The following is a 17,507-nucleotide window of genomic DNA, read 5'->3' on the forward strand; positions in this document are numbered from 1 at the left end:
TTAGGAAGTTAAAAAGACCACTGTATTCTTGTGATTTCTCTTCACTTTTAATTTTGTTTGTGAACCAACAGGCTCCCAGTAGAGACCTGACAGCTTAGGCTACGTATATTTTAATTTAAAATGAAAGTCTTTGGGTCTTCAGGGTTTTGCCAAATGTAGTCAGTGAGTGTATAAGAAGGGCTTTGGTTCTTAACTGTACAAGCTTAGAAACTGAAGCAAGAGTCCACTTTAGGGAGCCCACATGATTCAAAGCCACAGTTTTATTTTGGTTGGCTTTCCTAAAGCACAATGCGTTCAGTGTCACTCAGGTTTATATAACAAACATCTCAATTTTGGAAAAACTTTCGCTTTTTGTTAATATGTTCAGGGGGTATACAATTCCAGGCTGTGTTTTGCATATACAGACACAAATAAAAGCTACAATTTATCTTGCCTGTCTCTGTTCTTATTACATAAACCACTTATTTCGATGTTTCAGTTTTCTCCATCTGGGAAATGGGGATAATAGTAATAACGCAAACTTCAAGGGGTTAGTGGTGGTAAGTATTTCAGGATCAGTGTATAGAATATATATAAACCCTTGGCACAATGCCAATGACACGTTTGCTCTTTTAATAATCAGTTCTGCCAACGTTAATCTTGTAGAGGTTGGAGATGAAAATTGAGGGCAATAGTTTCCAATAGCAAGATCCCACTGAAAGGGCAAACCTCAGACCTCAGTCCCGTGCTTGTCCTCCAGCAGGGAGGGGTTTTTGCAATTCCTAGGAATTAGGGAGATGGAGCTGTTTTTGTTTCTTCTAGGATAAATTAAAATGATCCCACCTCAATCATCTCTCTTTTTATGTCTCTGTCCTCTGCTGGGATTAAAACTGTGACTTTTGTTTTTCTTATGGAAAACTGAGGTTGTTGGTTCAAAGTATTTGTCTTATTTTTCTGATTTCTCCCCTTTCACTGGAGAGGACTCACTTTTCTCTTCCTCTGGGTATGACAGGCAGGTTGTGAGAGCCCAGCAGTGTAACCTTCCTGCGAGTCCAAATTGACATTTTCAAGTACTGCCCCGCTCGGCAGCCTCAGCTCAGAGGAGCCTAAGGGTCTCTTTCATTTTGCTTTCAGTCTTCCTGAAAACAAAACCAAACTCACAACTGGACCACATCAAAAGAGTATCCAACCTCCTTTGGCTCAGCCCTCTTCTCTGACCATCTTCACAGAGTTCTCACTAAAACAACATTCTCTAGGCTCTTCCCGTCACGTGTGCCACCAACACCACTGCCCGGCGCTTCTCTGGAAGGTAAACGACTTTCTTTCCCTTCTAGTTTACTCTTAAACTTTTGTTACTCAAAGAATCAGCTGTCTTCCCCTCTGTGTCCCAATCAAGTCTCAATTTACCCTTTTGTTTAATGCCACCTTCTGCATTTATAGTTTCTTAGGGATGGGTCAGGCTGAAATCTCATTGGTCCCTTCCCTTTTAAGCTTCCCAGGAAACACTTCTGCTTGAACCAGACCTTTGGTCGAATCTCAAGTTGGTCTCTCAGGTTTACGTTTGCTTATTCTTGCCTCATCTCAGCTTTTCCTTCTCCTTAATTCTTCACGCACCTAGTTATTATATTGTTCTAGCACTCGAAAGTCAATTTGAAATTCTGACATAGTTGGCACAATATTAGCAATAAGCTAATGTCATCAAAGTTGTACGTTCCTGGGAACTATTTGTAGCACCTTCTCTCTGACACTGAGCAGAGTGCCTCCAATTATTCTATTTCCTTGCTTGATCGTGTGGTAGAATTGGCAGCCACGATGGCGAGAATCTACACCTTCTTGCAGAGGTCCTCCTGGAAACCTATCAGATATTTTCTTCTAGGAATTTGGTTTTGAGCGTTGTATCAGTAGTTTAGGGGCTACACGTCTGGGCATAAATATTGCTGATAAATATTTGGACTCTCTTTGGGTCTGCATTAGACCATTCTCTTCTTGGAGCTCTTTGCCTGCTTATAATGAACAAACTATTTGTTTCTCCTCTTTTGGAGCATAGACCCATGATGGAAGAGACTGTGTTTAGTTCATTGCTGTGCTTGGTTCCTCGCGGTGCTTGGCCCAGATATTTCTTGATTGATTTTTCACTGAAGCAGTGTTTCTGATTCTACATAAGTGAACAGAGAGCTGGTGAGAAGAAGATAAAGGGGAAATGGATGCCCTAAAAAGCAAGTGACTTGACAAGGTATCCCACACTGAGAGAGAAACAGGGTGAACCTCAGGCCTGAACTTGTTCTGTCCCTTGAAGAGGCCTGCCTAGATCCAGGTACTGAACTTTGTGAAAGGCCCAGATAAGCAACACAATAAAAATCATGAAACACAGATCAACTTTTTTTTTTTTTCTGTGGTGGCAACATTAGAGCACCCTAACAGGGAGGGCTTTGAGTTAATTTGGATAATCTTCTCTTTAAAGGATTTAAAAGCTCTAATTCACAAAGAATGTAAAGAGTCAGAGGAAATTAGGGGCCCAGGAACCAGCCACAATGGGATTGTATGTTCTGACTTGAAAATATTGCAGTGTTTAAATTTCTTGTCTTCTGAGTCATAACTATAATACTAGGATAAGAAATGGGGCACCCAGACATTAGCATAGCTGTAATGTGATATGACTTCAAAGCTATTATATGGTGGTTAGCTATTTTTCATCTCCAGTGAAATGGATAAGCCTTAGATGACAGGGACTTCAAGGCAATGAAAAAGAGGTAGGAGTTAAAATTCTTAGTTCAGGGGAAATCATGAAAACTTCTAATCTACAGATATTTAGAAAGAGGGAAGGGTCCCCTTATACCACCTTTTAGAAACTAATTGGCAAAGGCTGATCCACCACCCTAACCAAGCTTATTTGAATTCATGTGTTAAAGCCTAAGATTTAGCAGGTGATTAACCTTATTGATGATGGTGCCTTAATATGGAGGAGACATTTGAACTTAGCCACACAAATATATCTTGTTCCCACTGAAACTGTTGGTAATTAGTCAAATCCATTTCCCCTGCATTCCCTAATCAAGGTTGTTTTAAGACTCCCACGTCCTCCAAGCTGCATGTGGCCCAGACAATAAGTAACCTGTTTGCCTGAGATGTTTTCCAGGAACCTGGAGTCAGTGGCATCTAGCTCAGCTGAACTGGCTGAAACTAGGTGGGCCCCCTGACCCTCCAACTGGGCATGCGCGGGTGTCTACCTGTGCCCTTTGGAATGTGCAGATGCCCGTAGCCTAGTCACGCCTGCAGGAAAGATGTCGACACAGGTTTCCCCCATCACCTATTCCCGTCTCGCCACGCTCCCTGCGCTCCAGCCCACCGTGCATCGGGGCTTCTTTATTCCTCATCCCAGATATACCCTGCTCCGTGCCTTCGCGGAGGAGGATCTGGTTTGTTCTGCCGTCTACTTGCATGGCTGCCATGTCGATAAACCCCGTCTTTGTTGCGAACCTCAGCGTCTCGGCATTTTGGTTGCTGTACGTCAGATAAAATGGACCTGGTTCCGTAACACCACCAAAGAGCATTAAAAGCAAAGCCAAAAAAAAAAAAAAAAGCTGGGCAAAATTATGGTAAACAAGGGCTTTACTTTACTTCGGGCAGATTCCGGTTCTAACTTTACTCCTAATGATCTTCGTTAGTTTCACCAGGAGACGCTCCCAGGCCTCCTCTGGGACCAGTTTCGTCACCTGCAGGCTGAACATCCCAGCTTTCTCTACAGATAAGGGTGGGGAGGGTCAGGGGAAACGTTTGCACAGGGCATCCCCTGGACCGTGGTAGCAGTAACTGCTGGGGAGAGGAGAAAGTCTAGGTTTTCTCTGAGATTCCCAGGGCAGAGCTGGCAGTAATGAGGTGTGACTTTGTGCACAGCCAGACTTTCCACTTGGCTGTAGCTTTGGTAGCGATTTTTCATCTGTGAAATGCAGCTTTAAAAGGACAAGGAGGGGAGGGAGATATTTGTTAACTCGGGACAGTTCCTCTGGAGGTGGAGAGGCCTCCCAGCCCCTTCAGGGCCTCCTGGGACTGAGGACAGATAACAGCACAGCTGGTTTCAATGAAGGGCCGGCACGGGTGAGAGATGCCATCCAAGCACGGGAACCTGCCACCCTGTAGGATTCAAGAGGCGCAGGTGAGGATCTTCTCTTTGCAGGCACTGCTCCTCCTGCTCTGCTCCATGGAGTGTCGGGTAGATGTGGCAGGTGAAGACCAGAGAGTTGCACACGGTCACACAGCAAGCAGATGAACATATCTGGACTAAAGTCTGACTCGAGAATTTTTCCGAGACCCAACAGGTCCTTCTATGAAGAATGTTTATTTTTGTTTTCCCCCTTTCCCCAAGCTTTAGACAGTCTCCTAGGAGGAGAAATATTTGGGTATTACTGTTCCCCTGACACATACATTTGTGACCCCACAGATCATTCTGGGGGCTGCCTGGAGCCACAGAAGCAGCAGCTGCCACGGTCGTTGCTCCAGGAGCTGTCTCCATCTCAGCCACGGAAAGTCCCTTCCCCAGATAGACTCTGGTTTTCCACTGGCTACTCCTGCTGCTAAAATAGAACCAGGCTGATCCCTCTACCACCCAGTGCTAACAGCTGGGGCTGCCTGCAGCCTTCGTCAGAGGTGTGAAGAGCCCATTTCTTATGTGCCGTTTTGCCCCTCTGGCTGCCATGTCTCTGCCCTCCAAGTGAACTGCTCTCGTTACCCTGTGCCTCTGCCAAGATCCTCCTCACAGGCTGGCTGTCTCCCGTTACCCTCCTGTTGAACTCAGAGTTGCCTTCCCCTCATGTAAAGAGAGAAGTCCATGAGCACAGAATTTGCACAGGCCTGTGCTAAGCGTGGATGCGGGACCACTATGAATAACTCTGGCCACCCCCTCCACCCTGAGTTCCTATCAACCCAACAGACACAGTCAAATGCTTTTCTTGTATCTTCCTACCACTGCACAAATCAGCACAATAGAAAGAGCGAACAACAAATACATTTAGAATTGATATTTATAGGAGCAGGCTTGGTCTGGGTTTTCAGTCCTGCTGCAGAGAACAAAACCGAACCACAATATGTGAGTTTATAGCACTCAGCAGACACTGTCAGAAAACAATGCTGAAGAATACAGCAGCATAATCCATCCATTTCTACAGGGCCCCCCTCTCCACTTCCATGGACATATTTCCCAGACAAGCTACCGAGCAGGTTAAGTGTCCTACAGTTTATTCACTTCAGGCCACAGGGGTGCTTGAACAAACTTTGTTGTTCACATCCTGCCCCACCTTTTTTGGATACAAAATCCTTTAGTGCATTAAAAATAAAAGAACTAGGTCAACTCAGCAAAGTTAAACGGGTTTGAAATTTGTTTTAGATGTTAGATTAATAGAACCATTTACTAGGTGGCCTTCATATGGCCTATGTGTTGAGTTCAGTCGCTCAGTCGTGTCCAACTCTTTGCAACCCCATGGACTACAGCATGTCAGGTTCCTTTGTGCATGGGATTTTCCAGGCAAGAAAACTGGAATGGGTTTCCATGCCCTCCTCTAAGGGATCTTCCAGACCCAGGGATCGAACCCATGTCTCTTATGTCTCCTGCTTTGGCAGGTGGTTCTTTACCACTAGCGCCGCCTGGGAAGCCGCATGTGGCCTATGGAAGCCAACAATTTTTAAGAAACAAAGAATAACAGAAGACTAATTACAAATTTGGGAGCATTTTAGAAAAAAACGGTCACAATGCTTCATTGAAAGCATCTCTGTTCTTAAAATTAGGGAAAGTTTGCTATTTAAACTTCAAAAATGTGTTTTGAACATTGTTTTCGAGAAAGAATAATATATTTTAAAAAGGGTGGCTGATCCATTTCTCTAATGAAAGATTGGGAAAGCAGAGGTGAGAAAGTAACTTCGGTTTCACAGGCAGACATACCTGTGTACATGTGTTTGCATGTACAAGTTATGATAGCATCTAGCCCAGGTAACAGGGGAGTTTGGTCAAAATGGGACTTTCTAGGGGCAGAGCAGCCACCAGCGTGAGAGTGAGGGTGGGGGCTGCTGAGCTTTTCAACACTGTCCTGGGGAGAGAATGTGAATCCGAGAGACAACCCCAAACTGGCTGAGCTCTCTGCAACTGGAGAGGAGGAGGGAGATGCGCTCACCCTGAGACTGGCCTCCAGAGAACCTCGGGGGGAGAGTCTGGAGCCCTGATCTGCATGCAGCAGCCGAGGAGGGCCATGGTTGGTGGCACAGGAGCGTGAGAGCTGTGACCCTGAGGAGAACACTTATGTCTTCCCCAAGGGTGATGTGGGCACGGGATGGAGCTATTTGAACTGGAGGTACTTTTGCCTTTGCTAAATCTATTCCAGGAGCCCAAGTCTTTTGTGCGAGGCCCGTTGGCCTGATGCTGATGTCACCAGTCTCCTAGTGCTGTCGGGCATTCCTCTTGTTCCTCCTGATGGTGGAAGAATTTCCCATTTCCCCTTCCACCTTGGAGCTGATCTGTGGAGAAACAGGGCCTTCCCAAGAAGGTAGAGCCTGAGTCATGGGGTCAACACACAATGGTGGGATGAAGACTCAGGGAACAGGGAAGCACCCACGCCTTGGTCCCAGAGACAGCTACCTGCCAAGGGTGTGTGACAACCTGGAGCCCAACCTGGAGTCTCCCTAATGCTTCCAGGAACCTGAGGGAAGCGTACAGCATTCCTGCAGTGGGGGTGACCAGCTGGTGCTGCAGAACATCTATCCCAGTTGGGCAGGGCCTTAGAGCCACCCCTCTACCAGACTTCAGGGAATCACATCATCCCAGGACCTTGGAGAAGGAGGCTGTTGTCTGGGGATATCTAGAGCAGCGGATGTTACAGAGGTGCACAGCCTGGAGTTTCTGGGCAGGAAATCTGGGCTGCTGGCCTCTCTGGGCAGGGAGGCAGGTGGAGGGCAGAGTGTAGCATGGTTCTGCCATGGCTGGCGAGTCTCAGGTGAGGGTAGGAGGAGTCCCAAGGTGGTTGACTTCGATGCAGCTTGCCCACGTCTAGTTCAGAGTTGCAACAAAAGGGGATGGTGGGTGTTTCTGACTCTGGAGGGCTCATCTCTGTCCACAGCTGCAACTTCTCTTCTGCCTCCCTTTCTTGCAGGTTTGGGTCCCCCTTAGCTCCTCTCCTCCCTGTGGGAATGTGTACAGAGCTCACCCGTCAGCGGTGAGTGGAGCATTTGGCAGTGGTGACTTTGCTGCAGTCCCTGTATTTTTCATGAAACAGCACCAAGATCAGTGGCTCTCTCTCCCCAGCCCTCCATGCTGGAAGGCTTAGAAGACAGGAATCTGGTCTCTCCGAACCAAATCCAGGTCGTCATCTAGGGTTAACAAAACCTGAAACAAGACGGGCAGAAAAATGAGAGGAATGCACAGTTGCGATAAGTCCCTGTTTTCTAAGACTCACAATTGTTTTCTAAGACTCACAAGTGTACTTAATTGTTTTCATGTCTTCTGCAGCGCTCTGCTCTTAATAGACACTTGTAATTCCACAATTCATTTATTCAAGTATATATCAAGGGTCTACTAAGTGCTATTCTAGATGCTAGGGATACAGCTTAGAATAAAAGAGAGACAAATGTCTACCCTGATGGAGCTTACATTTGAGAGAGGGCTTCAGACATGAAGCAAATGCATGAACAGAGGCTACTATGTTAGATAGCAGTATGTACTAAGGATAAAAATTAAACTGTGGAGGGAATATAGGGAGTATGGGATGGGATGAGGTAAAAAAATTTTGGGGGGGTGGCTGGGGACAACATTACCACTTAGAAGGGGACATTTGAATGGGGACCTAAAGGGAATAAAACTCTGTTGCAATAGGGTATTGCTATAAGAATTGTTCCCCCACTCTCCATTTATAGTTCCCTCCACCATCACTCTCTCTGTGATGCAGAGGGAACTCTTAGCTCTACTTTTATTATCTCTGTCTCCCCAGAGAATGTGACGATTAAAGAGAGCCTTAAGGAAGAATGTTTATGCAGACTCGTTAAACTTCCCAAACTGGCCACTAGGAGGCGGCCCCGCTCCACTCTTGAGGTTCCTTGGCTGAGACTAAAGTAAAGGGTCAGAGTGAACCCAGGAGGCCCCTATTACTTGTTAAAAGAACTTGTGTGCAGGCACCATATACGTTTATTTTGGAAAAGTCAAGATGGAAGTATGCTGGGAGTTGTCATCCTGGGTTGTTATAATATGCACAGCTTCAGGGAATGTGTGTGGGCAAAAAACGAAGGGACTGCAGATTTGAAAGAGACTGGTTAGAGAGGCAGCAAGAGGCCTGGCTGCTATCCTGAGCCACTCCAGGAACTTGTAAAATGTTTGTATTAAGGTATGTTGTGAGACTGGAGGAGAGGAAGGAATGTGGTATGAAACATGAAGGAATAACCAACCTAGTGTGGCTGAGATGGTAGCGAGTGCCACCGAAAGTGCTTCCTGGGGGAGCTGGGCACATGAGTTCTAATCATCAGTACAGTCCAAGCATTGTGCAACTAAAGGAAAACTATTTTATCACTGTGTCTTAAAGTTTTGAAGAGTAAAAGAACAAAATGAAGATTTAACTAGAGGATACAATGTTTAAAAAAAAAAGATAATCTGTACATTAAATCATAATGAAGACTTGGAAATTAAAAATAGGAGGATGTAAGTAAGGGGGGAAGAGAAAAAAAAGAATGCAAGATATAAAGAGAGAAGCAAAGTTTTTATAAACTCACCAAGAATGAGAAAAACAGGGCAGTAGCGGAGAGGAAGTGCCAGACGTCATGGTCGTCAAAGAAATCCAGCAGGATGCACTCTCGGTTCTTCTCCCGGGACTCGGCTGGCGTTCCCTGGAAGGAGGTGAGGCAGGATGTGGGGGAGTAGTCCCATAGTTCAACTCCGTGAGGACGGAGCATCCAGAAACCTACAGTCGCTACTAGATACCTGGGTCACTACATTATTATTAGCCTCCAAGAAAACATACGTCCACACAAAAATGTGTCCACAGATGTTCATGGCAGCAGCATTCATAAAAGCCACAAAGTGGAAACCACCCAAATGTGCACCCACTGAACATCTGCTAAAATGAGGCAGGTTCATACAATGGAATGAAAAGTCAAAGTGCTAGTCACTCAGTGGTGTCTGACTATTTGCGACCCCGTGGACTATAGCTCACCAGGTTCCTCTGTCCATGGAATTCTCCAAGCAAGAATACTGGAGTGGGTAGCCATTCCCTTCTCCAGGGGATTTTCTCAACCCAGAGACTGAACCCTGGTCTCCTACATGGCAGGCAGAATCTTTACTGTCTGAGCCATTATTCAGCAATAAAAACACATGATGTACAGATACTGACATAATGTGATCTGTACAAGGGTGGACCTAGGAAACGTTACACAGAGAAGGCAGACTCAGACTGCATATGATTCCATTTATGTGAAATGTCCAGGACAGGTAGATCTATCGAGACAAAAGATGAGCGGTTGCCTCAGGCTAAGGGATTAGGGAGACATGGGGATGGACTGCTTATGGATGTAGGATTTTTCCTGGGGTGATAAAAATGTTCTGACATTGATTGCAGTGGTTATGGTGATGGGGAGCTAAGACTTCCTCCCTGTTCTATGCCTCACATACATCACCAGTTTCCTAGGCCTCAGCTTTCCTATCTGTGAAATGGATTTATATACACCTGCACCTGGGAGAAGGAAATGGCAACCCACTCCAGTATTCTTGCCTGGAAAATCCCATGGACAGAGGAGCCAGTGGGCTGCAGTCCACGGGGTCGCAAAGAGTCAGACACGACTGAGCAACTTCACTTCACTTCACTACCTGGGTATATGTTTATGGATGATGACTATAAGGTGGCGACGATACACTGATCAAGCTTTCTGTACATATTAAGCATCCATTGGGAACAGGATCGCAATCATAATACAACACACAGTGAAGATCACATTTGCAGTGGGGATAGGGCTTCGTGTTTAAGAAGCGCCACCCTGATAATGACGACACGGCATTTATTGAGCATTTATGTGTGGATATTTATATAAAACCAACCCCTTTTAAACAAGCTTTCACATTAAAGAATATAAAACAGATAAACAGCAATAAGCCCGTGAAGAGAGGGAGGTAGGAAGGTCAGAAAAGCAAGATGGAGAGAGCACATTGTCCAGGAGACAAACACTGTTCTTCTCTTACCTCCCAGCTGCTGAGATTCTGGAAGAAAAAATACAGGGCGGCAGCCCACACTGCAGCGGTGGCGACAATGCAGAAAAATGGGATCGGGAGGATCTTCTCGGAGCTGCGAAGCTGTGGGTGAGAAGCAAATGCCGCCAGGCTGCATGCATCACCCAGGCACCTGACGAGGGCCCGCAGCGCCCAGCCAGCAGCCGCTGTTACCTTCATGATGATGTAAAAGGCCAGGTAGAGCAGAAGGTTGCAGATAAAGATGCCCAGCATGTAGGAAGCGAAGTCCCTGGGTCGGTAGATGAGTCCAAAGAGGGCGCTGAACACACAGAGGAATTGTTGTGTAGCCAGGAAGCTGGATTTTGAGTATTACCCACCCTTCCAACCCCCACCCCCATTTCTGGTGGGAGGGGAATTAAAAAACCTTTTAACTTTCAATTTATTAAATCCCTTTCAGAACATGCATTTTAATGATTATAAAGTTCCTATCCGTGGATGTACCTAAACAGTACTCTCTGGTTGAAATGAGTTTTCTCTTTGTCCTTCAGTTGTTCACTATTATAAAAAACTGCAACCATGAATACCTTTAGACATATCCTGCTTTTTTCTTTTTGCATTTAAGATGATTAGATTACTAGACATAGAACTGCCTCAATAATTGGTTTGACACATATTACCAATTTTTAGCTAGCTGTCTAAATACTGAAGTTTATTTGGTTGGGGTTTGGCCTTAACTTTGTTCCAAATTTCTACTCGGTTATAACAGAAATCTTTATTATGTGGGGCTTCCCTGGTAGCTCAGATGGTAAAGAATGCCTGCAATGCAGGAGATAACAGAAATATTTATTACATTGCTCTTTCTTATCTTGTGATTTTGAAAGCTTGTTTTTAATACAGACACACTGCACATGTATGATATATAGTTGGATTTCTGGCCTCTTCATTGTGATTCACTAATTTATAATTTTGAATCAGTGCCTCACCATGTTACTATTGTTTTATAGATTATCTAAGATAGGTTGTCAGATGTAGTTTAGTCGCCAAGGTGTGTCCAACCCTTGTGACCCCATGGACTGTAGCCTGCCAGGCTCCTCTGTTCATGGGATTTTCCAGGCAAGAATGTTGGAGTGGGTTGCCATTTCCTTCTCCAGGGGATCTTCCTGACCCAGGGATCGAACGAGGGTCTCCTGTACTGCAGGCAGATTCTTTACCAACTGAGCTTCCAGGGAATTCCCAACATAGGTTAGGCTAGCTTGCACTATCCAATATGGTAACCACATGTGGCTATTTAAATAATTGAAAGTGAATTTTCTCAGTCAGACTCTGTTTCAAGAGCTCAATAACCACAAGTGGTTAATAAACATTTAAGCTTTATTCCAGAAAGTTCTGTTGGATAGTGCTAGGCTGTCACTATACACCTCTGTGCTTTCTTTCTTCTGTTAATTCTTTGCAGAGACCTTTGAAAATTCTGTCTAACTAGGTAAATAAACTTCCGAATAAAACCCTATTAACTTAGTTCCAGTTTCTGATTCTAAATTTGCACATTACTTTGAGAACTGATATCTTTACAATAGTTGATTTTCTCACCCAGGGCATGCTATCTTTCTTCATTTAGCTAAATTTTTGTCTGTATCTCCTAATGAGGTAGTTAAATGTTTTGCAGAAAGATCCTACATATCTCTCAAAGTTTATTCCTAAGTATTTAAAGTGTAAAGCTGTTATTAACCGTTTTTGTTTCATTTTTTAAAGTATTTTTCATTGAAGTATAGTTGATTCACCATGTTGTGCTAACTTCTGCTGTACAGCCAAGTGACCCAGGTATACACTGACTGCATTATATACACGGATTGCATCGGATGCGTCCCTGTTGCTGCAGATGGCGTTATTTCATTTTTTAATGGAGGAGTAGTATTCCATTGCGTGTGTGTACCACATCGTCTTTATCCATTTCTCTGCCAGTGAACATTTAGATTGTTTCTATGTCTCGGCTGTTGTGAGTAGTGCTTCTGTGACTGTATAGGTGCCCATTTCTTTTTGAATTATAGTTTTCTCCAGATATACGCCTAGGAGGGGATTACTGGATCATATGGTCATTCTATTTTCAGTTTTCTGAGGAACCTCCATACTGTTTTCCAGAGTGGCTGCACCAGCTTACATTCCCACCAACAGTGTAGGAAGGTTCCCCTTTCTCCATACCCTCTTTAGCACTTGCTGTTTGTAGACTTTTTAATGATGGTCATTCTGACCAGTGTGAGGTGGTACCTCATTGTAGTTTGATTTGCATTTCTCTAACAATTAGTGAGGTGGAGCATCTTTTCATGTGTCTACTGGCCATCAGTATGTCTTCTTTGGAGAAAACTCTATTTAGGTCTTCTGCCCATTTTTTGATTGTTTTTTTTTTTAATTGAATTATATAAGCTAGTTGAATATTTTGGAAATTAAACCCTTGTTGGTCGCATTGTTTGCAAATATTTTCTCCCATTCCATTGGTTGTTTTGTTATGGTTTCCTTTGCTGTGCAAAATCTTGTAAGTCTGATTAGGCCCCATTTGTTTGTCTTTATTTTCAAGTCTATTGCCTTGGGAGACTGACCTATAAGAAACCATTGGTATGATTTATATCAGAGAATGTTTTGCCTATAATCTCTTCTAAGAGTTTTATCAAGTCCTATGTTGTGTTTAAGTCTTTAATCTATTTTGAGTTTATTTTTTTGTATGGTGTAAGGGTATGTTCTAACTTGACTGATTTATAGGTGGCTGTCCAGTTTTCTGAACACCACTTACTGAAGAGACTTTTTCCCATTGTATATTCTTGCCTCATTTGCAGAAGATTAACTGACTATAGATATGTGAGTTTATTTCTCGGCTGTCTATTCTGTTCCATTGATTTGTATGTCTGTTTTTGTGCCAATATCATGCTGTTTTAATTGCTGTAGTTTTGTAGCATTGTCTAAAGTCTTGGAGGGTTATCCCTCTTGCTTTCTTCTTTTTCCTCAGAATCATTCTGGCAATTCTGGGTCTTTATGGTTCCATTTAATTTGAGGATTGTTTGTTCTAGTTCTGTGAAAAATATCTTGGTAACTTGAAAGAGATTACATTAAATCTGTAGGTTGCCTTCGGTAGTATGACCACTTTAACAACATAAATTCTCCCAATCCAACAGCATGGGATAGCTTTCCATTGATTGTTTAAAAAAATACCTTTTAAACTCATACCTAAATAAATATATAAAATATTTAGGAATAAGCCTGACGAAGGAGGTAAAACATTTATATACTAAGAACTATAAAATATAATAAAGGAAATTAAAGATGATTCAAAGAAATGGTTTTGTTCAATTTTTATTTCAACTGACTTTGTCCTATATAATATAGGAAATTTCCTCTTCTCACAATTTGAAATCTTCAGTATACTCTAAAGTCTTGTATACTTTTCACACGGATTCATCAGTTATTAGCATTTTGCCACATTTGTTTTATTTTCTCACTCTGTCTCTCTATATGTATACATACATCTCTGTATATATGAATATACATACACACCACTGTTGTTCTTCAAGGACTATATGAGACTGACTCAAGGTTATGTTCAGCCGTTCCATGACTTCTGTAATATCCATGGGAGACTCAGGATGGAGAACCTTAGTGGGGAGGTACCGCCCCCTACTGGGAAGTCACAGTACTAGTGTGTCATTGCACCTCATTTCCCCCGACCCTGCAGGCGTTGGTGTCCCAAAGAGCTCCTGCTAAGAAGAGAAAGGCCATACACCTTGTCTTGTGAGCAGCAGACCTGGTTTGATTTTAGTTCTACAAGAAGCAGGGACAGGCCAGGTGATTCTGACCCTGTGGACATTGTCATCGGTTTTTCGTTATCGTATCTCCTACCAGCACCCTCCACCCTGTCTTACAAAATCACCAGGACTGTAGGGTCTTCACTAAAAGGGTGGCCAAGCGAACATCACAGGTGATCACGGCCAAGAATCACCCGTCTTGACGTGTCCCTCAGTGAGGCACAGTCCTTCACAGGTATGGACCTTCCCCAAGGTAACCCCTGGGGCAGCAACATTGTGGGAAGTTTATTTTGGATGCACATGGCCCCTAAATAAGATTCAAATTCTCATGACTTGATTCTGGTTTTCCTGGGATCCTTGATTCTGGTTTTAACATTTTTAAGAATAAGTTGCAAACACTAGATACATAAAATATAGCTAGCGTAAACGTGCTTCTGCTGCACTGTTCTACTTTGAGGTAGGTCACTTGAGGAAACAAAGGGGCTTCCCAGGTGACTCTAGTGGTAAAGAACCTGCCTGGTAAAGACACGGGTTTGATCCCTAGGTTGGGAAGATCCCCGGGAGCAGGGCATGGCAGCCCACTCCAGTATTCTTGCCTGGAGAAGCCCATGGACAGAGGAGCCTGGCGGGCTACAGTCCATAGGGTTGCAAAGAGTTTGACATGGGTGAAGCAACAGCATGCATACAGGAGGAAACGAAGCCGAGGTAATAATGAAGGAAAAGAAAAGGAAGAAGAATGATACATGCAGAGCAGGAAGACTGAGACCTGGAGGGAAAGAAAGAAACAGGAAAGAGACTTACACACACAGACACACACCACACCACACCACACCACTCCCCCTAGTAAGAAACAGATGCCTACTGGGTAGCATTATGGAAAGCTCTGAAAAAAGAGTTTTAAATGGTTGCATTTTTGACTGCTGGCATAGTTAATCTCTCTCTTTATAAATATGTGTGTATGTATGTATATGTATATATAGCTAATCTAATTTATCCACATAAATATAGCAAATTTGACGTTTGTCTTGTTGAACAAATGAGTTCCAGGCATCGACGTGTGGGACTCATTGCTTTAAGGTAGGCCACTGCTAGAACACAAGTGCATTTTTTTGCAGGACGACAAATAGCATTCTTTCACGTCTCTAGAACAAGCACAGTCTCACACTCTCCTTAATTTCAGATTTCTTTGTAAAAATGACAGCCAAGGAAAGCTAAGCCACAGTGTTACAGAGAAATTAGTAAAGAGAAAGACATGTTTTCCTAAGACTACTTACAAGGACCAGTTAACCAGGTTCCCCACGATGAGTAATATCATCCTGTCCTAGAAAGGAGGAGAGAAAACAGTGAGTGAAAGGCTGAGTGCACTACTTCTTACCATACGGGAAGTGTCAATTATGAGAAAACTGCGTCAATGAAAATAGTTTTTCCATTGATATAGGAGAGCTGTGCCTATGAATGAACACTAATCCTCTGAAGGACTAAATGGCAAAGCCTCCGACTTCAAGCAGACATGACCTCCTCCCTGTAAAAGAAGGCCTGGTAAGGAAAGCAGAAGTCTTGCTGTTTCCTTCCTGTTTTTAAGGGAGCGGGGCACCTGGGATTCTTTCCCTGGGCTGTGGTGACTGGTGGGACCTAAGGCAGCTCTTGAGACACAACTAGAATTTGTTTCATTACTCTGGCTCCAAGGAGGTCCCGCAGCTCCCAGGCTCCTGGTTTCTAGACACACGATTTTAACACGTTATTGACCAGAGACGTATCAATACGTTTTAGAGAGTGATACAATTGACGTCACTGTGAGAAGCTGTTAGCACCTAAAATTGACCAAGAGCTCACAATCTAATTCGTGATTGTCACTGTTATTCACATTTTGCTCCGTTTGGCTTTTGTTCCAATCTTGTGCATATTGTTCTCTCATAGCCCAGTTGGTAAAGAATCCGCCTGCAATGCAGGAGACCCCAGTTCGATTCCTGGGTTGGGAAGATCCGCTGGAGAAGGGATAAACTATCCACTCCAGTATTCTTGGGCTTCCCTCGTGGCTCAGCTGGTAAATAACCTACCAGCTATGCGGGAGACCTGGGTTTGATCCCTGGTTGGGAAGATTCCCTGGAGAAGGGAAAGCCTACCCACTCTAGTATTCTGGCCTGGAGAATTCCATGGACTATACAGTCCATAAGATTGCAAAGAGTTGGACATGACTGAGCAACTTTTACTTCACTGTGTATATTATAAACCCAAGTGTATTACTATAAATGTTTTAAAATGACGTATCATGAACTTTTGCATGAAGAAGAATTTTTTGGTGAATTTTATGCAAATACTTTTTCTGATTGTCTGAGCAACATATATACTAGTGTCTGAGAAGATCATAGTTCTTCAGAATATGGATCCAGATGATGTGATTATTAGACCAACAAAAAGACAAAAAACTTAGGGATTGATTCTGATACGAAAGTGACAATGAAATTCATGGTGCTAGAGAAGACTTCACAGGTGTGTCATATGTAACTATTGAATGTAATGACCTGCATAGTGCTGGTGAAATAACAGAATTTGGGGCTGGCCAAAATAAAAGTTGCCAGCCACAGGCATTAGTTTCTGCAAAAATCCCCTGGTCAATGATTAAACTTATTGGTAGGGGAGAAAATAGAGAGGTAAGGTTCATCTCAAAGGACAATTACTCTAACATATTATTCATAATCTGCTCGTAACACTTCTGGGGGCTATCTGATTATACTTTAGTTTGCATGGCCGCTCATCTGTTTCAAAGTAGTGATTCTCCTTGTGGGTAATCTATTAAATTTTCTTAAATAAAATCTATTTAATTTTAATAAAATTAACTTTTATTTAAAAATTTTTAATAAAAATCTATTAAGTAAAATCTATTAATATTAAATAAATCTATTAAAAGAAATATCTTCCTTTTTAAAAAATTAATTCACCTACTAGAAAGACCAAAATCCAAAACACTAACACCAATTGCTGACAAGGATATGGAGCAATAGGTATTCTCATTCATGGCTGATGGGAATGCAAAATGGTCCAATCATTTTGGAAGACAGTTTCCTAGAAAACTAAACATACTTTTACCATATGACCCAGCAATTGTGCTCCTTGGTATTTACCTAAAGAAGCTGAAAACATGCCTATACAAAAACCTGACCACAAAATTTTATAGCACATTTTTTCATAACAGCCCAAACTTGGAAGCAACCAAAATGTCTTTCAATAGGTGAATGGATAAATAAACTATAATAGATCCAGAAAATGGAATATTAGCACTAAAAAGAAATGAGCTATCAAGCCATGAAAAGACATGCAGGAAAAATAAGTGTATACTATTAAGCGAAAGCCACTCTGAAAAGACTACATGCTGTATTACTTCAGTCATTCGACATCCTGGAAAAGATAAGACCAAAGAGACAATAAGAAGATCAGTAGTTGGTGGGGTTGGGGAGGGAGGGAGGGGGTGGGAAGAATAGGTGGGGCACAGAGGATTTTTAGGGCAGGGAACTACTTTGTTTGATACTGTAATGATGAATATATGTCACTACAAA

The 17,507-nt window shown here is 43.1% G+C and overlaps 1 protein-coding gene across 1 annotated transcript in view; it reads right to left on the reverse strand.

Moving 5' to 3' along the window:
• Window positions 1–395: 395 nt before the first annotated feature.
• SIDT1 (SID1 transmembrane family member 1) overlaps window positions 396–17,507 on the reverse strand; it is a 109,120-nt gene continuing 92,008 nt past the window's right edge. The window contains exons 21-25 of the mRNA XM_040224116.1: window positions 15,228–15,274; window positions 10,379–10,484; window positions 10,178–10,288; window positions 8,719–8,832; window positions 396–7,345 (exon numbers count right to left, since the gene is read on the reverse strand). Of these exons, the coding sequence (XP_040080050.1) occupies window positions 7,283–7,345; window positions 8,719–8,832; window positions 10,178–10,288; window positions 10,379–10,484; window positions 15,228–15,274 (441 nt within the window). The 3' untranslated portion in view covers window positions 396–7,282. The remainder of the gene's footprint in view (window positions 7,346–8,718; window positions 8,833–10,177; window positions 10,289–10,378; window positions 10,485–15,227; window positions 15,275–17,507) is intronic.

This window comes from Oryx dammah, unplaced genomic scaffold (assembly GCF_014754425.2).
Source record: "Oryx dammah isolate SB20612 unplaced genomic scaffold, SCBI_Odam_1.1 HiC_scaffold_2, whole genome shotgun sequence".
In the NCBI taxonomy this organism is placed as follows: domain Eukaryota; kingdom Metazoa; phylum Chordata; class Mammalia; order Artiodactyla; family Bovidae; genus Oryx; species Oryx dammah.